The following is a 20,969-nucleotide window of genomic DNA, read 5'->3' as shown; positions in this document are numbered from 1 at the left end:
AGGGTCGGGCGATCAGAACAAAAGACTGAAGAATGACCAAAGACAAAAAGGGAAACACGTTGCACTTCAGATTACATTATCAAACAGGAAGAGCAACATAAAGCAAAGCTTCAATTCAAAAAGAAGAAAGTAGCTGGCTTAAAAATGAGACATGCCAAGGTTACTGACGACTCCGCTTCTGAACGGGTAATGGGCTCTGACGATGTTAGACAGCGCAGCAGAAGTAACAATAGCTCACCAGAACCTGAAGGAGTTTCTGTTGACAGCAGTATTGAATGAATACATCACAGTGGAAACACAGGATACGAGAGTTAGTTTCCCGCATAGACTGTATGAAATTACGCTTTAAATAGAGGGGGACATCTCAAGAAAGGTTAAAGGTCTCTTTTGGGAGAACTTAACATATAGATATGTCATACTGCTAGCAGAAAGGGATTGGCCGCCTGAGTTTGTGATGGATTGACTAAAGGGGGAAAGCATAATTTTGCCTGCTTTTTCCGACTTCATTCCAGAATCTTTAAAACATTCATAGGCATATGAGTGGGTGCTAGCGCTAGCTACAGCATTATACCGCAACCATGTAGGGTGGTACGTGGAGTCCACTCACAACGAAATTCCATTAAATCTTCTACAAATCCACAGATACAGTACCCTATAAAAACGATGCAAAAAGACAGGTCAAAGAAATCTTAGACCAACTCGAATACCAAGGTGTGATTGAGACTTGCATCCCTCCGATGAATAATCCTTTGTTTCCAGTAATGAAACCTGACAATACATATCATCTAGTTTTAGATTACAGACATTTAAACACATGCATGCAATAATTTGTAGTTCGAAATGCACACAGTGCCGCATTAATGAATAACATTGTGCAGAAGAAATACAAAATGACAATAGATATCATGAATGGATTCTTCTGCCAAAATATAGCTCCAGAACGCAGATATTTAACAGCATTTTCTGCACTTGTCACTCAGCGAAATTTGTTATTTAACTCAAGGGTATCAGAACTGCCGGGGTGTTTCTCGGCAAGAGTGTCAGAAATATTACAAACTTGCGATGAGGAGGCTGTGTCCTATGTAGATGATATCTATCTAACGGACAATGAATTACTTGAACAGTTGAGCAGGGTGAACAACATAATTGTGGGATTTGCTCATTTGGGCTACAAACTTAAATTCTAGAAATCTTAAATTGCCCATCTTAATGTCCTGTTTTGGGGTGATGAAGGGGGGAGTTAGTAAGGCCAGGGCCTGGATGCCTCTGGAGGAATGAGCCATAGAGCCTTCGCTGCGGTCTCAGAGTTAGGGAGGGAAAAAAACAACTTACTAATGAAGTGGAAAATTCTGTGGTATCTTTGGTTCAGCAGGAATGAATCAAGCTGGAAGGGTTCCAAGGCCGATAAGAGATCCAAGTAACGCCGGCGTGAGTCTGGGGAGGAATGTCAACCGGCTTGCCACTGGGCGGCAACTAATGGACAGGCGGAAGCTGGGACGTGTGTTACGCAGTGACGTAGAGTCTGAAACAATAGTGGAGAGCAAGGAAAGAATGGGGGAAGGAAACCTTCCAGATAGAAGGAATGAAAGGGACCGTTCGTGAAAAGGTTTCTCAATAAAAATTACACCATCATAAGTAGCGAAGGCATGTTTATCCATACTTTTAGTGATAATGACACAGGCTGACGGAAAACCAAAGATACCACGGAATTTTCCAGTTCATTAGTAAGTTTTTTTTCCCCTCCCTATCTCTGAGACTGAGGCGCGGCTCTTTCGCTCATTCCTCTGGAGGCATCCGATCAAAGTCTCCCAGTCATATAAGAGAGGATCGTCTCTCCTTACCAAGGGAACCGCCCACTGCGCAGCCTCTCCCGCTAGGTATGATATGAGGAATGCCTTTATCTAGGATGATGGACAACTTAATAAGCGCCCCTCCCCCCCAGCATGTTTCCTGACAATTTTGATGAGGGGTTCTCAATGCTAAGTAATATGGGGACATCTCCACCAAGCAAATAAAAACTTACTTCATATAGTTAAGATGAAGGCACTTTCTTTGGCCTTGATTTATCTCTTGTGGTATGATATGAGGAATGCCTTTAGCTAGGATGATGGACACCTTAACAAGCGCCTCCTCCTCCCCCCCCGCCCCCCCGCGTGTTTCTTGCCAATTTTGGTGAGGGGTTCTCGATGCAAAGTAATATGAGGACATCTCCATCAAGCAAAGAAAAACTTACTTCATATAGTGAAGATGAAGGCCCTTTCTTTGGCCTTGATTTATCTCTTTTGGTCTTGTCGTCTTCTCTATAGGAGGATTCATGTTATCACATATTTCTGGATAAAGATGCACCAGAAACAATCACATTGCCAAAACGCACACAAGGTCACTGATGACATTTCCTCGTGCTCCATTATGCAGCTGTACTGTAGAATATATACTGGACTTTTTCCTAAGCACTTAGTGAATAACCAGTAGAAAGAACTTCACTTGGGAAGTTATATTTTGTGCAAAATTGCAGACTCTTGTTGGATGAAAGGCCAGGTGTGGTTCTTTTGTGACTGAGTCACTCACACAGCTACTGACATACCCACAAGGACACATAGATACCCACTCACACACCCACTGACAGACTCGCTCAGACACTCACACACCCTCTCACAGACACATGCAAACACTTACTCAGACACTCATGCATCCACTCCCAGACCCATACAGCCACTCAAATACCAGTCAGACGCATGTACCCACTCACAGACTCAATCAGACACATACACCCACTCACAGACCCACTAAGGCACTCATGCACCCACTCACAAACCCATACATCCACTGTCACATCCACTCACAGACCCACTCAGAGACACACACCAACTCAGACTAGCGTACCCACTCATGTTCTTACCCACAGACTGGAGGCACCTACAATATATAGGGACGTTATAGTTAGGCTAAGATTTCACTTGTACAAAACGAGTGAAATTCAGCAGTTATAGTTACCTGAGTGTCAGGTTTTTGGGCTGGGAGCAGAGCGTAGGATATTAAGGTAGGTCGTGATATAAGAGTTTTAAAACTATATCCTTCTAGTTTATGCTCTTTTATTGTTCCAGTAAGAAGTCACATAGGTTAGGAGGTGAGTGATTCTCCTTTTCTTCTTTACTTTACAGGACCATGAACGCCAGGACCACCATGGAGGAAGTGCGCTTCGGATGAAGAGAATACCACAGGTAAGTACTTACGACTGGATTATACAGAGCTGAAGTGAATGGTTTTTGAGAGGGAGGATACCGCTTTATTTTAAATCTCCCGTGCCATCACCAAGTGCCCATCGTTATAAGAAGAAAAGCAGTTTATATGCTTAAACCCAGTTAAACTCCACCAGATTGAATCATTAATTTCGATATTCTGAATATCTTCATGCGGCCTCAAACAAAACCTGAATTTCAGTAAAATTGGGAAATCACTTGCGTTTGCGTTTTTAGGAACGGTATCAGAGAGGAGTTATTTTAAATCACTATTGGGAGGTTTTAAATGAGAGAACCCTCCATTTGTATTGCTTCCATGTCTTCACTTTTTACCGCCTCCTTGCTCCCACTCTTCCCAAGCATGTACCTCAGTCAGCCACGCTCCTCCAAGAATGGGGCATGGCGGCTCATAGGATCGGTGGCCTTCTCGCACTTCTCTGACGTCAGTGGCAGCTTCTCCCTCGTTTGGCACAGAGGAGATTTCAGCTGTCCGGTGTCTCGTTTCCCTTCTGTGCTGTCGACTGCCTTCTCACATATTGCTTTCCCACAGATGGACTCCTCTCTGTCTTCTCTTTCTGGGTTTTGAGCTCCCACTCTCCTGGGGATTAGCTAAAAGCGCTGTCCGTCTTCCAAAGCCACAGATTGCTGCCCACCATGTCTGGCTTGATTTCGGAGGTCTTAAAGGTACAGGCGTCGCAGGGGGGGCCTGTGAAGGGAAGAAAAACTTCATCTTGTGATGCGTATTATCTCATGATCTTCTGAGGTCCATGGAAGCGAGACACCTACGCCCTCCTCCCTGTCACAAGGATGCACTGCTTATGACCTCACATATTACATCACTCATGACATGGTCAAAGATGTCACTGATATCTCAAATTACATCACTGATGACATTATCCACAGAACCACTCACACCCCTATACAACCCAACCGCTCATACACCCACTCCCACACCGATGCAACCACTCAGCCATTCATAGATCCATGCAAGTACTCACACAACCACTCACTCATCCATAGCGCCACTCACATAACTACAACCAGTCACTCAGCCACTCACCTAGCCACACATTCACCCATACAACTGCTCACATACCCACTTATTCCACCATGCAGCCACTCACACAGGCAGTCATTCACCCATACAGCCTCCCAACACACCCTTTCACTTACCCATACAACTACTCACACACCCACTCAAGCACCCACACAGCCACTTAGATACTCATTCACACATCCATATAACCACTTACACACTTGTTCACTCACCCATACAGCCACTCAAATGGAGACTTGCTCTCCAAAACAGCTACTCACACACCAACTCACTTAACCAAACAACCACTCAAAAAGCCACTCACTCACCCATTAAGCCACTCATACACCCACTCACACCCCTATAGAGCCATTCACACACCCAGCCATAGAGCCACTTACACAGCCACTTAGTCTCGGATACAACCACTCACTCACACATATACCCTCTCACACACCCACTTATTCCCCTCTTTAGTCACTCACACACCCATACAGCCACTCAGTCACCCACTCAGATGACATATGCTAGAAATAGTATCACTCATTAATAGTACATAAAGAATAGTAATGCAACTTTTGCAGTAGCTTAGTATATACATCTTTAAATCTCAGAAACATTGTCGAAACTCTTACACTCATCAGATGTCATTAGTGATGTTATTTGAGAAAGCTCCAGTGATGTCACTGACCATGTTGTGATGAGTGGTGTAATATGTGAGTTCATAAGCAATGCATTGCGGGGGCGTAAGTTATAGTTAGGCCAGGTAACTATAACTGCAGAATTTCATTGGTTTTGTATGAGTGACATCCGAGCCTAACTATAACGTCCCTGTAACCTTTGTTTATTAAGTGGAGCTATATATATATATATTACCTACTGGCGGTCGCCAGTAGGTAGTTATAGTTAGGACCCCTTTTCCATAGGAAAACCTCAACATTCTATTTTGAATAACTTTGGCGCCGGTCGACGAATCCTCGCGAATTTCTCAAAATAGGTGGGGCGCTACGCTCCGCTCCTACCCTGAAAGTCTCGGGGGGATTCGTCAAGCGGGGGCTGAGATAAAAGGGGGGTCCCAAAACGCGTTTTTCCCATGCATTTTTCCATAGGACCTTTAGAACGAGCTACAGCCCGAACGGCTGAACAGAATTACTAGAAATTTGGCAGAGAGGTAGTCCTCAGGTCAAGGAAGTGCCTTTTGTAGGTTTGGTGTAAATCTGTTCAGTAGATCCTGAGAAAATAGCCTTTAAATCAATATATATATCTGTGGAAGCTTACGGTGCGCTTACCGTGCGCTTACGGTAAGCTTACGGTAAGCTTACGGTACGCGTACGGTGGCGTGCGCGAGCGCGATTCTGATTGGCTGTTAGATCTTAGTAAACATTCGAATCGGTCGAAACCAGGAAGCGGCGGCCGCCATTTTCTCTCTCGAACTGTCAGGGGGGTGAATAAAAAAGGTGGATAATGTGAAAAGGGGGCAGGCTCGACAGTTCCTGACCCCCTAGCCTTGGTCAGGGCGTCCCAGAAGGACCCTCAAGGGCAAAAATAAAAAAAAATTATTTTTCGAAAAATCGCCGTATGCGCGTAGCGTACGCGCACGGCGACCTGTGGAATTACGCGTACCGTGCGCGCACGGAAAAAAAATTTTTGCGAAAAGGGAAGCTTAAAAAAAAATAAAAAAAATTGTGAGGTAAGGTTGGCTCTTATAAGAGCCGTTGGGTTCATACAGGGATGGAGGAAAGAAAGAATGGGAGTATTATGAGCGTCTACAAACATGCTGGTCTATCTTATTGTTAATAAGGGGAAGACTGACCTCCCCAAAAACAATAAGACCACCACATTTTGTACACCTCATTTCAACACTCGCAAATCGAGGGTTGATGTCCAAAGGAAAAGAAGAAGGTGATGTTCCAACAACAGAGGAAGGGCTCAGCTGAGCTGCCGATGATGTACTCGGCTGAGCATCTGAGGCTGGGCTCTGGTGACTTACTGAAGAGTTTTCTCCAGTATGTCGAGCAAAGGTCCTTGGGTGTTTGTCCTGAAGGTGTCTCATCATAGAGTGATTTCCAAAGGAATATTTCCTACTTGGATTTCCTCTTGATAAAACACGATCACAAAGTATGCAAGTGACCTTTGGAGCATTGACCTTTTTCTCCCGCTCTGGAAAAGTGAAATACTCCCATACAAAAGAAGTCTTTTGTTTCCTCCTTCTCTGGATCATGGTGGTGCTGCTGGCCTCACTCTCAGAAGAGCCCTGCTGTTCTGCCATTGTATCCCAATGTCAATCCAGCTCCTGCTCCTAGAGAATCACAAGCAGAAATGAGGGGAATGGGTGTGGTGTGGGAAGAATCTGGAACTGAAAGTAGTATCAACCAATGAAAAGTGTTCTTTCAAGCAGTAAAGAGGGGAATGGGTGTGGTGTGGGAAGTTTCTGGAAGTGAAAGTAATTTCAACCAATAAAAAGTGTTCTTTGTAAGTCACATGGCCTACCGTGCGCGCACGTGACGCTTACGGTGCGCTTACGCAGCGCTTACGTCACTTTCGCGCATGCGCATTACACGCCCCTGCGTAACCGCGACGTTGCTTCCGGGTGTACGCGTACGGCACGCACGTATCACGTATCGCGCATGCGCATTACACGCCCCTGCGTAACCGCGACGTTGCTTCCGGGTATACGCGTACGGCACGCACGTATCACGTAGGCGCGCTGCACTAATTACGTCCAGAGCGCGTAGCGTCAGCTTACCGTACGCGTATTTTACAAGCGCGTAGCGTCAGCTTACCGTACGCGCACGGAAAAAAATGCATAAAAAAAAACCTTTCGATAATGCAGGATATAGTACATAAATTATTTAAAAAAGGCTTACAAAAAATGAAATAAAAAAAAATTGCATTAAATTATAATAAAAATATAAAATCGAAATAAAAAACCACTATCCACATTGACCCCACCCCCTGTGCTTTTGGTGGCGTTAAGTGGGCGCGCACGCCACGAATGGCGTAAAGTAACTTAGCATTTAAAAAACCGTACAAATTCACTGAAAAAACCATAGGTTTCACACACGTTATAGTTAGGAATTAGCATTTAAAAAACCTTGCAAATTCACTGAAAAAACCATAGGTTTCACACATGTTATAGTTAGCGGAAATTTTACTGATAAAAAACCAGTGAAATTCCCCCGTTATAGTTAGTGCAGGCAACTATAACTCACGCGACCGCAATCTTCTGCTGATGACATATGTGTCTTTATAAAAAAAAAATATTTTTAATATATGTATAGCTAAAAATGTATGGAAGAAGACATGGGCAAATAAGTGTCTAAATACAGTATTAGCATCAGCAGAGGATTGCGGTCGCGTGAGTTATAGTTGCCTGCACTAACTATAACGGGGGAATTTCACTGGTTTTTTATCAGTAAAATTTCCGCTAACTATAACATGTGTGAAACCTATGGTTTTTTCAGTGAATATATATATATATATATATATATATATATATATATATATATATATATATATATCAAACACAAGTAAATAATAACGCGGCACTCCTCTCGACGATTAGGATGTTATTTTAATCTCAGATAGTAACCCTCCCTACGCGTTTCGAACCGTAGTTCCTGGTCACGGTAGATTGTTACAATGGTCCTTTTTCCATTTCTTAGCTTTATACATTTGCTGTGAGGTGCCATTATTATTGCATTATGGGTATTGTAGTTCAAAAAGTGTAAAATGTACGGAATTAACATCATTCCTTACAAAATAATAGTACTTTTAACAAAAAAGATATTGTTGATTAAATACCTTTGTGAATATATACAACATTGATTACTAAATGCAATGCACCTGAGAGCAATTAAACACAAGGTTGCTTATTTGTATATTGGAGGCTATAGACTATACTTAGTATTAAGCAGAAAAGTCATGGCTGAGTGCCTATGAGAGTGCAGTGGTATCTGCACTTATGTGTGTCTGTATGGATTCAAAGCAAGCTCTAATACAAATTTGTGTGGAATTCCATGAGAATACTCTGTTATAAATATTTTGAGATGCAGGAAAATTTGCAAGAGTTATTATCTGATACAGTTATTGCCAAGTGTTACAGTTCTTAGAACCATGTGCTGTATTGTTGCATGTCAGGAATGTTGAGAAGGTCTATAAGTGCACATAAAGTTCCTCATCCCCATTGAGGCCCAGCGGCTGTTTAGTTTTGAACCTCATTATTAGGCGCGACTCAAGTCTGCGTAATTTCTGGGTACGGTTTCCGCCTCGTTCACTTGGGGGCACTGTGATCAGTCCGGAGTATTTTATATCCAGCCACGATTTCCCAACATGCAGTGACATATGTCTGGCTATTGCATATGTCGTATCTAGATTCTGAATGGCACGCACATGTTCTAATATACGTTTTTTGAGAGGGCACGTTGTGCTGCCAATGTACTGTTTTCCACAAAAACATTGGAGTAGGTAAACCACAAAAGTTGATTCACATGTGATGGTCTCTCTTATCTGGAAACTTTTGCCAGCCGGATCTTTGATGTTTTTAAGATTTTTCCCAATCTTGCAGGCTTTGCAGGACATACATTTGGTGAATCCCTTGGATCTTGATTGTAGCCAGGTTTCAGGTTTTGTGGCTACAAAGTGACTCCGTACCAAATGATCCGAAAGATTGGGTGCTCTTTTGTATGATATCCGTGGATGTTCTCCTATAGACATACCGATGTCAGGATCTTTTTGTAGTATGCTCCAGTATTTATTCAATATTTTCCTGATCTTACAAGTTTCCTTACTATATGTAAGTATCAAGCGTGTTTGGTTGTCTTCTGTTGATCCTTTTGTCACATTTGGTTTATCACTATTCATTAGTAACTCCATTCTGCTTTTGTTCTTCATTTTCAATTTGCCTCGTGCAATATCCGCATGACTGTATCCTCATTGCAAAAATATGATTTTTGTTTCCTCACATTTCTTCACCATCTCTTGTTCTTCTGAACAGTTTCTCTTCATGCGTAGTAACTCTCCGTAAGGTATACTTTTCCTTAATGAGCGTGGATGAAAACTTTCGCCATGCAGGAGAATGTTAGTCGCTGTTTTTTTCCTGTGTAACGTTGTTTGTAAACGCCCATTGTTGATATAGACCTTAGTGTCTAGAAAGTCAATTTCTTTTGGGCTCAGATTGTATGTAAAGCTGAGTCCAACGTTGTTGTTATTGAGTTCCATGAAGAAATTCTCAAATTCTTTTGCAGTTCCTTTCCACAACACAAATAGGTCATCTATGAAGCGGAGCCAAAGGGCCACGTTCATCATGTGGTGGTTGTTCTCCTCTCTCCAAGCTATGCTCCTCTCCCACCATCCCATCATGAGATTCGCGTAGCTAGGAGAGAAGGAAACTCCCATCGCAGTACCACAGCGCTGTACATATATTTTTTTGTCGAACAGATAGATATGTACAGCGCTGTGGTACTGCGATGGGAGTTTCCTTCTCTCCTAGCTACGCGAATCTCATGATGGGATGGTGGGAGAGGAGCATAGCTTGGAGAGAGGAGAACAACCACCACATGATGAACGTGGCCCTTTGGCTCCGCTTCATAGATGACCTATTTGTGTTGTGGAAAGGAACTGCAAAAGAATTTGAGAATTTCTTCATGGAACTCAATAACAACAACGTTGGACTCAGCTTTACATACAATCTGAGCCCAAAAGAAATTGACTTTCTAGACACTAAGGTCTATATCAACAATGGGCGTTTACAAACAACGTTACACAGGAAAAAAACAGCGACTAACAGTCTCCTGCATGGCGAAAGTTTTCATCCACGCTCATTAAGGAAAAGTATACCTTACGGAGAGTTACTACGCATGAAGAGAAACTGTTCAGAAGAACAAGAGATGGTGAAGAAATGTGAGGAAACAAAAATCAGATTTTTGCAACGAGGATACAGTCATCCGGATATTGCACGAGGCGAATTGAAAATGAAGAACAAAAGCAGAATGGAGTTACTAATGAATAGTGATAAACCAAATGTGACAAAAGGATCAACAGAAGACAACCAAACACGCTTGATACTTACATATAGTAAGGAAACTTGTAAGATCAGGAAAATATTGAATAAATACTGGAGCATACTACAAAAAGATCCTGACATCGGTATGTCTATAGGAGAACATCCACGGATATCATACAAAAGAGCACCCAATCTTTCGGATCATTTGGTACGGAGTCACTTTGTAGCCACAAAACCTGAAACCTGGCTACAATCAAGATCCAAGGGATTCACCAAATGTATGTCCTGCAAAGCCTGCAAGATTGGGAAAAATCTTAAAAACATCAAAGATCCGGCTGGCAAAAGTTTCCAGATAAGAGAGACCATCACATGTGAATCAACTTTTGTGGTTTACCTACTCCAATGTTTTTGTGGAAAACAGTACATTGGCAGCACAACGTGCCCTCTCAAAAAACGTATATTAGAACATGTGCGTGCCATTCAGAATCTAGATACGACATATGCAATAGCCAGATATATGTCACTGCATGTTGGGAAATCGTGGCTGGATATAAAATACTCCGGACTGATCACAGTGCCCCCAAGTGAACGAGGCGGAAACCGTACCCAGAAATTACGCAGACTTGAGTCGCGCCTAATAATGAGGTTCAAAACTAAACAGCCGCTGGGCCTCAATGGGGATAAGGAACTTTATGTGCACTTATAGACCTTCTCAACATTCCTGACATGCAACAATACAGCACATGGTTCTAAGAACTGTAACACTTGGCAATAACTGTATCAGATAATAACTCTTGCAAATTTTCCTGCATCTCAAAATATTTATAACAGAGTATTCTCATGGAATTCCACACAAATTTGTATTAGAGCTTGCTTTGAATCCATACAGACACACATAAGTGCAGATACCACTGCACTCTCATAGGCACTCAGCCATGACTTTTCTGCTTAATACTAAGTACAGTCTATAGCCTCCAATATACAAATAAGCAACCTTGTGTTTAATTGCTCTCAGGTGCATTGCATTTAGTAATCAATGTTGTATATATTCACAAAGGTATTTAATCAACAATATCTTTTTTGTTAAAAGTACTATTATTTTGTAAGGAATGATGTTAATTCCGTACATTTTACACTTTTTGAACTACAATACCCATAATGCAATAATAATGGCACCTCACAGCAAATGTATAAAGCTAAGAAATGGAAAAAAGACCATTGTAACAATCTACCGTGACCAGGAACTACGGTTCGAAGCGCGTAGGGAGGGTTACTATCTGAGATTAAAATAACATCCTAATCGTCGAGAGGAGTGCCGCGTTATTATTTACTTGTGTTTGATACCTAACCGAGATCGCTGTCCTGATCCCGACGTGTGCACCAGCTGGCAAGGTGCTCCTTCCGTGCAGGACAATTGTGTGTAAAAAAAAAAAATATATATATATATATATATATATATATATATATATATATATATATCCACGCACCACAAAGTCGCTTCAGCTCGAGCCACTTCTCGACGGCGGGCCGTGACGGGTTAGCGAAACCCCAAAATTCAAACACTCCGTTGTTGTAATATGCAAGAAATACAACGATTCACGGCTCCCAATTGCTTCAAGGCGGAATTTATTATGGCAAACCACTCTACGCGTTTCGGAAACAAACTTTTCCTTGTTCACGAGTATCGAGGCAATGTGAAAGAAAAAACAATTAAATAACATTAGTCACATGACATGTGCTTTTCAATAAACAGTGAAAGCAGACTTTCCCGTTATAACTTAGTGCTCGGTATGTGTATATCAAAAGTATTTTTAAATATATTTTTAAAACATCTAGCGTTATCTAGATCCGATCTGGTATATTTTAGCTGCAATAAACCAACAGATCGTCAACACTGGCCGTTTATCTTTTGCATTTTTTTCGTTTTAGTCGTTTTTTTTTTTAAACTAAACGGAGGAAACTTTATTATTCTCGATCTCTATGGAGTACGATCAAACCGTCGCAGCTCTAGACTGTCTAGGTATAAGGATCCAAGGTACATATATAACACCAGGGTACATTCTAGCACCAGTGTGTTTGGCTAGGTGACAAGCGTTATTCAAGTTAATCAGCATTTTATATAGCCCAAGTGGGCCTATATATATATATATATACGTTTATATACGTTTTTTGACTAAAAGACCTAACCATTGTTATAAACACAATGAGCTTATCATGTTTCTTATTGAGTGGTGCCTGCAGCATAACTATTTTATATTCAACAACAAGATATACCAGAAGCTTAGGGGTGTGGCTAGGGGGGCTTGCTTCTCCCCCAGCTATGCCTGCCTTCATGTGGGCTTGTCGGAGGAGCGGGTCCTCCGGGTCACACATTCTGAAGCTTGGTCTAACAACATTCTCTGCTGACTACGCTACATAGACAATGTCTTTGTGGTTTGGAAGGGTTCTATGGACAATGCTAAAACATTTATCAATGAGATCAATTGTGATGATTTAAATTTGGAGTTCAATGCCACCATCAGCACTGATACTGTAGAATTTCTCGATGTAAAAGTTTATGTTTCAGATAACACACTACAGTCCACCCTCCATAGAAAAACCACTGCAGGTAATTCCACCCTTCACACTACCAGCTTTTACCCAAAACATCTGATAGCTAGCATTCCATACGGGGAAATACTGCGCTTGCGCAGAATTTGCAGCAGTCTCACAGACTTAACCAAGAGCCAATTGGAGTCTCACATGAGATTCAAAGCCAGGGGATACACTGAAAAGACAATCACTGCTGCGATCACCAAAGCTAATTCATTTTCCAGAGAGTTGTTACTACAAAACACATCCACAGACACCACTATTGGCACAGACACTCAAGCAGACCTGGCCACTAAGGGATGGGTAACCACACTTCTCATCATAACTCACAACACTGAGTCAAGAGCACTTAAATCCATTTTCAACAAACACTGGGGGATTATCAAAACTGACTCCACACTAGGACCCATGGTTGCTCCTAAGCCTGACATTACCTATAGGAGAGCCAGGTCCATGCATGACACTTTAGTCAAAAACAACCCTGAAATAACCAATACCACTAATTGGTTAACTAATGTCAAAGGTTTTCTCAAGTGCAGCAGTTGCAGGGCTGGCAGATTTGGAGTTAACACCACCCAAATCTCTGCAGAATTCAGGAGTAAACCCATAGTGATACAACAGAAACTCACCTGCTGAACGGAATTCGCAGTCTGCATTCTCACTTGCAGCTGGGGGCTTAAATATGTAGGGAGCACAAAGCTCCAAGTGCACTTGCGGATTTTGCAACACATCAGAGCCAATGTCAACAGTGACCCGGTATACCCTGTCACCAGGCACTTCAAAGAGACACACCAGAACAACTTAGACCATCTCAAATACTGCGTCATTGATTGCATTCCGCCACTCAGACATGGTGGCAACAGAGAGAAATTGTTGAGACAACTGGAGTCGAAATACATAAAAGAACTCAACACCAAGGCCCCGGCAGGATTAAACATTAGTGAAGACCTGTACAACTTTTTATAACGTTTATCATTAGTATTCACTCCAGTCATGCCCTCTCACACTATCGCCTATTTGACTTTTTTGGAAGTTGGCTGACTTCTAGTTGCTTGTCCAGTTTTTAATCCACTGCAACACATTTTTACCACACTGCACCAATCTCGCCTATTCCTTAAGCGACTGTTTGGCTTTTTGTCCCTTTCACATCTCATGGCACCAACACTGATATTTCCTGCTATTATGAACTCATTTTTAACTTTATCCATTAGTGACTGCACTGTACAGCATTTTCTCACCTATTCTACATCTTTTTGAGCAGTTGACTCGATTTCCATGCATCAGGCTTAGACCTTAGCATGCAAAAATTAGACTCCAGTGACATCTAGGCCCTTCTTCCCCACCAGCACTAATCTTATATAACTTGACCACATAAGTTGCGCGCCGACTGGTACATAGACTTTGGCATTGGCTTTTACATGCTTCCAATAATCTGAATGCGTTACATTCAATGTTCCCCTTATAGTTACGATGGTACATCGGATTCCTCCCATATTAAATTGGGCCACATGGCATTCATGGTTTATAGGTTGGACAAACACATCCACGATTCATGTGGGATACAGTTTAACTCTGTTTTCCATCCGACTATTTTTGGGAGACTTAAAACCCAATCCATGCATTCTTTTAACATTTACCATGACTCTGGCACCGCCTACACCAGCTTACCTTCTGATCTGCCACGCACAACTGATGTTACAGAGCATATGGCCATTTGCACCTACATATAGAGTGGTATTCTTTTTTCTATGCCTGCTACTAAAAGTGCTTGTCATTGCTGCGCCTAGTCATCAATGGATGACAAGATGTTTTACTACTTGCTGCAAAAGTGTTAAGTTTTTTGCCTTGTCACTATGAACATAGTAAAGTCACTTAAGTCACTATAAATTGAATGCCTTTCACCTTAGCGCACTATGTGATTAATGCCACAGGCTTGTGGTCGAAACGTGTCATCCTGACATGCTAAGACAATAAATCTTCTTTATTGCATCTCTAACTGGAGTCTGTGCCCTTGTTTGGCCCACCGTGGTCGTTCGTTGGGACCCTGGTTTCACATATATATATATATATATATATATATATATATATATATATATATATATATATATATATATATATATATATATATATATATATATTTATATCTAAATGCTGTTCTTTATTCAGTTAACGGCGAGCTAATTCATGACAACATTGATGTTTGAATCTTAAGTTCTAATATGTGAAGAACCATCGATAGTATTTGATTTTGTTTTTCCTTATACTTTCATGTGTTAATGTGACCCTTTCTATCTCCATGGAATAATGATTGGGTAGTCATGACAACGTTGTATTTAAACTTGGTAATGGCGTCCTACCTGTGTTCAGTGACCAAGGCGGCAAGACCGTCGAAACGCGTTTGGCCTTTAAGGTGTGAATAAAGATTTTTTCTTGACGGAATCTCCCACGGCGTCAGCGCCTCTTCAATCATTGTTTGAATTGGATTGTCGAATTTACAGAGACTGGCCGGAATCTCCCACACTGACCCTCCTTGTTCAGGAGCTCTTCGTTACCGTTGAAACAAGTGGTGTTTCTTTGAAGACAAGGAAGTCGTAGAGCCCCCGATGAGCCAACAACACAGGAACCAAGCGGATTCGGAACACTTTCACGGAATCAGGCAAGCCGAGCCCCGAGGTCGCTGGAGGGCAATCTGGGATCTCAGGTAAGCCTGTGAGTGATTGGTGTATTCGCAACGCGATCCTTAATTAGTGGCTTGTGGGAAAGGTAGTTCGCAAACGGTTACTGCGAGCAGTGGGCGTCAAGAACAAACGTACAATTCACAACCATGGCAGAGGAGTGGGTAAAAAAACGCGAAGAAGAAGCCCTGAATATTTTCAACGATGCAGACACTGGCGGAATTTCAGCTACTGGCAGTAATGTAATGAAAGACACACAACCTGTCAGTGATGTCAAAAGGCTCACATATGAATTAGAGAAATTAAGGAAGTTGGAAGTCTCGAAGTGGTGGGAGTGCAAATCCTTGCAGAGGTATTTAGACGTCGGGCGCATTCCTAGGGGCTTGAGAATTTTAATCGCCCCAACGTATGAGAACCCGGATCCAGCCATGTTACAAATGTGGGCGGAGAATAGAGCGCAGTCATCAAGAAATATGCTGCAAATTCTGATCAAGTTTGCGACAAGTGACCGTGCAAAAATCATGGATAAAATTAATCAAATCCTCAAACAATTGCAAGAATTGGATAATCAGGATGAAGTCACCAAACATCTAACGGAAATTGAAAATAAAGTATCAAAACATGAACAGATCATCAAAGAAAGGAAAGCTATGAAGTTTCAAAGAGACAGAAATGATTACCTCCAAGGCAGAATTTATACGTTTTCAAAGAAATTTGACAATATTAGGAGGCAACAATTATCATCATCAGTTGACTACATCCCCAGAGTCAGCGATCCGAGCGAGTCAGAACTTAGCTCAGAACTTGAATCAGATCCTGAAGGCGCAATTCCAAGGGAATCAATTTGCAGTGCCCCCACACCCATCCAGGAGTTTGGTTTTTTACGTTTAGAAAGGATAATGAGCCTCAGACCGCGAACGTCAAGACCAGACCCAAAACAAATAAACCAACAAAAAGAAGGTGTAGGAAAAACAGGAGGTGGGGCAAACGCGCAGCAAAAGACCGGCAGACTGGGACTCTCTTTTTGTACGGTCACCAATTTCGACTACACTCAGACCAGGATAGATTTATTCCATTACATCCGGAAGTTAAAATTGTGTAAACACTTCTACAATGTCAACAAAAAGCAGACACTAATGCCATTAACTGACAGTACAAATACCACTACAAGCACTCTAAAAGTAGCAGATATGTCTCTCCTACAGAATCTAGAAGAATTGAACCAAGAAGTAAGCTAAATGTCTCCCATAGATGCAGCCATCAGTTCAGACATAAACATATTTAAAAAATCACAAAGCCCTTTCAAACCCAAATCTATCTTCCTACCAGTGATGCCGAGAGATGGCATAGACAAATTTTCAGAGAATGTTATCAAAGATCTCAAAGAACTAGCCATCACCAGCAGCAAGCATTTCATCACAAGTCATAATAACAGAATCTTTGAATACAATAATCTAATGAGAAAAATCAAATCAAGGAATGACATTGTGGTCAGATGGTCTGATAAGGGGGGTAACATTGTCCTGTGGCCGACGGACATGTATCATAAAGAAGCAATGGCACAACTCCAGGACATTAATTGTTATTGTCGTATCAGCTCCACACACTCTACAGGAGTGACAGAATGATTTCATACAGCTTTGTATGAATGGAAGAGAACTGGACTATTATCCAAAGAAGAGATGGAATTTTTGAAGAACGACTATCCCGTCATACCACAATTATATCTCATCCCAAAAATTCATAAAAATCCTCTATGTCCCCCCGGAAGACCAATCATCTCAGCAATTGGGGGTCTCTTTGAGAATACCAGTAGGTACATTGATTTTTTTCTTCAACCCTTTGTTTGGAGTTTGCCATCATACATTGGAGACACTGGAGACTTTTTGAGAAAAATTCAAAACTATAAATGGAATGACAACCATGTTTTTTTGACACTTGATGTACAGAGTCTATACACAAGTATCAAGCACAAAGACGGTTTGAATGCCATGACTTTTTTCTTAAGTAAGAGGGCATTGGAACTTTACCAGCATACAGCCATGCTATTGGACATGGCAAAATGGTGTTTGAATAATAATTTCTTTCTGTTTGACAGGCTGTACTACCAACAAATTCAAGGAACAGCCATGGGTACTTGCTTCGCCCCCAGCTATGCTAATTTGCATATGGGCTGGTGGGAGGAGCAGGTACTCATGGCTGAATATCCATTACAAATGTCAGAAAACATTAAACTATACACAAGATATATTGACGATATCTTTATCCTGTGGCAAGGCGCAGAGGAAACTGCCATTAAATTTGCTCATGATCTAAACAACAATGATCTAAATTTAAAATTCACGTGTACCACTAGTAAAGAGGTGATTTAATTCTTAGATCTATAATTGTATATTGACAATGGAATTATAGAGACAAGATCTTACAGAAAAGTAACATCAGGGAATTCCATCTTACACGCAAGTAGTTTTCATCCAAGCAAACTCATTGATAGCATTCCTTACGGAGAATGCTTGAGAATGAAACGAAATTGTAGCTCAGTTACCAGCTTTAATCAAGCAAAGAAAGGACTCTTTAATAGACTCAGTAACAGAGGGTACAATACACAGATCTTACATAAGGCAGAGAGTAAATGTGACAAAATCAAGAGAGCAGAGCTACTAAAAGCAGATAGAAAAACATCTACTTTGACACAAGATTCCCAAATAAATACACCACCCAGACTTATTACCGGCTACAACCTCTACCACAACAACTTAAGAAAAATACTAATCAAGCATTGGCCGTTAGTGTGCAGCGATCCGGTAATAGGGGAGATATGCAAGAAACCCCCGCAAATTACATTCAGACGAGCTAAATCCATGCGTCAGGAACTTGTATGTAACTCCCCTAGATCAGACGCAAAAACAGAATGGCTGAAACCGCGAAATGAATTTTTTAAATGTGCTAAATGTAAGGCATGCAAGTATGGCACTAACACCCGCAGCCTTACTTTACCATTTAGGGACACCCCATTTGAAATCCGCAGTAATTTTTCATGCAAAACAGATTTTGCGGTCTATGTTTTAAGGTGTACCTGCAATAAATTTTATGTAGGTAGCACCATCCACCAGGTACACGTAAGAATTTTGCAGCACCTTCGTGCCATCAGCAATGATGATCCAGCATACCCCGTGGCACGACATATAAACACCGCACACAGTGGTAGAAGTGAAGACCTCTCATTTTTCGTAATAGACAGTGTCCCAAAGAATATCAGGGGAGGAAACAGACAACTGTCTCTACGAAAACTTGAATCCAGATACATAATGTTACTAGACAGTAAAATCCCAAAAGGATTAAATGCTGATAAAGCCCTAAGTGTGCATCTGCAATGAATATTGTATATTAAATATTGTATTCTTCTAATTTCAAAGGCTTTCAATTTTAGTTTTTAGCCCACTCCATAAACACAGGTAAAACCACCAGGTATGCACAACAAAGTTCGGTTTTGTTTCTCCCAATCTATAAGAATGGTTCTAACAATTTACCAGTCACATGTAATCACTACCCACTAGGGTATAGATTTATATCTAAATGCTGTTCTTTATTCAGTTAACGGCGAGCTAATTCATGACAACATTGGTGTTTGAATCTTAAGTTCTAATATGTGAGGAAACATTGATAGTATTTGATTTTGTTTTTCCTTATACTTTCATGTGTTAATGTGACCCTTTCTATCTCCATGGAATAATGATTGGGTAGTCATGACAACGTTGTATTTAAACTTGGTAATGGCGTCCTACCTGTGTTCAGTGACCAAGGCGGCAAGACCGTCGAAACGCGTTTGGCCTTTAAGGTGTGAATAAAGATTTTTTCTTGACGGAATCTCCCACGGCGTCAGCGCCTCTTCAATCATTGTTTGAACTGGATTGTCGAATATATATATATATATATATATATATATATATATATTACCTACTGGCGGTCGCCAGTAGGTAGTTATAGTTAGGACCCCTTTTCCATAGGAAATCCGCAACATTCTATTTTGAATAACTTTGGCGCCGGTCGACGAATCCTCGCGAATTTCTCAAAATAGGTGGGGCGCTACGCTCCGCTCCTACCCTGAAAGTCTCGGGGGGATTCGTCAAGCGGGGGCTGAGATAAAAGGGGGGTCCCAAAACGCGTTTTTCCCATGCATTTTTCCATAGGACCTTTAGACAGGGCTACAGCCCGAACGGCTGAACAGAATTACTAGAAATTTGGCAGAGAGGTAGTCCCTAGGTCAAGGAAGTGCCTTTTGTAGGTTTGGTGTAAATCTGTTCAGTAGATTCTGAGAAAATAGCCTTTAAATCAATATATATATCTGAGCCAGCTTACGGTACGCTTACCGTACGCTTACCGTACGCGTACGGTGGCGTGCGCGAGCGCGATTCTGATTGGCTCTTAGATCTTAGTAAACATTCTAATCGGCCGAAACCAGGAAGCGGCGGCCGCCATTTTCTCTCTCGCACTGAGAGAGATGATTAACAAACAAAGCACAAAAACATTTAAAGGGGCTGTTTTGACAGCTCCCACACACATAGCCATGTAGAGGGAGTCCCCAAAGATCCCCCAAGGCCAAAAACGGAATTTTTATTTTTTCGCTAATTTCGCCGATTACGCTTACCGTACGCGTACGGTAAAAATATATATAAAAAAAAAAAAAATATCCACACTAACCCCACCCCGTGTGCAATTGGTGACCGAAGTTCACCAAATGTGCATGGCTTATCACAGAAGTGAAAAACGAAAATATTTAAAAAAAAAATATTAAAAAAAAAAATTATCCACACTCTCTTCACCCCGTGTGCAAATGGTGCCCGAAGGGCACCATTTGTGCATGGCTTATAACTATTGCGAAAAATTTAAATATTACCTTTAAAAACGAAGTGCATCATATGTCCTCCATGTGCGCACGGTGCGCGAAGCGCATCGTGCGTACATGGCCCATCTAGCGTAACGTGGGCACGCGGTGCGCGTAGCGCACCGCGTGACCACCGTGCGTGCACGGCACTAACTGCGTAAAGTGGGCGCGCGGTGCACGAAGCGCACCGTGCGCGCACGGAACGAACTGCGTTAAGTGGGCGCGCACGCCACGAATGGCGTAAAGTAACTTAGCATTTAAAAACCGTACAAATTCACTGAAAAAACCATAGGTTTCACACACGTTATAGTTAGGAATTAGCATTTAAAAAACCTTGCAAATTCACTGAAAAAACCATAGGTTTCACACATGTTATAGTTAGCGGAAATTTTACTGATAAAAAACCAATGAAATTCCCCCGTTATAGTTAGTGCAGGCAACTATAACTCACGCGACCGCAATCTTCTGCTGATGACATATGTGTCTTTATGAAAAAAAAATATTTGTAATATATGTATAGCTAAAAATGTATGGAAGA

At 41.6% G+C, this 20,969-nt stretch overlaps 1 protein-coding gene across 2 annotated transcripts in view; it reads left to right on the top strand.

Annotated features, from left to right (window-relative positions):
- Positions 1–20,969, top strand: part of LOC146817393 (uncharacterized) — a 1,110,110-nt gene that overhangs the window by 294,344 nt on the left and 794,797 nt on the right. The window contains exon 2 of one of the 2 annotated variants that reach the window (XR_014962542.1): positions 3,162–3,221. Coding sequence is in view for 1 of the 2 variants with exons in the window: in XM_085609207.1 (XP_085465333.1) it covers positions 3,162–3,225 (64 nt within the window). In the remaining variant the exon portion in view is untranslated. Of the gene's footprint in view, positions 1–3,161; positions 3,226–20,969 lie in introns of both variants that reach the window. The other variant, XM_085609207.1, reaches the window with a different exon arrangement.

This window comes from Triturus cristatus, chromosome 6 (genome assembly GCF_964204655.1).
Source record: "Triturus cristatus chromosome 6, aTriCri1.1, whole genome shotgun sequence".
Lineage (NCBI taxonomy): Eukaryota > Metazoa > Chordata > Amphibia > Caudata > Salamandridae > Triturus > Triturus cristatus.
This window is presented reverse-complemented; position numbering and strand designations above follow the sequence as displayed.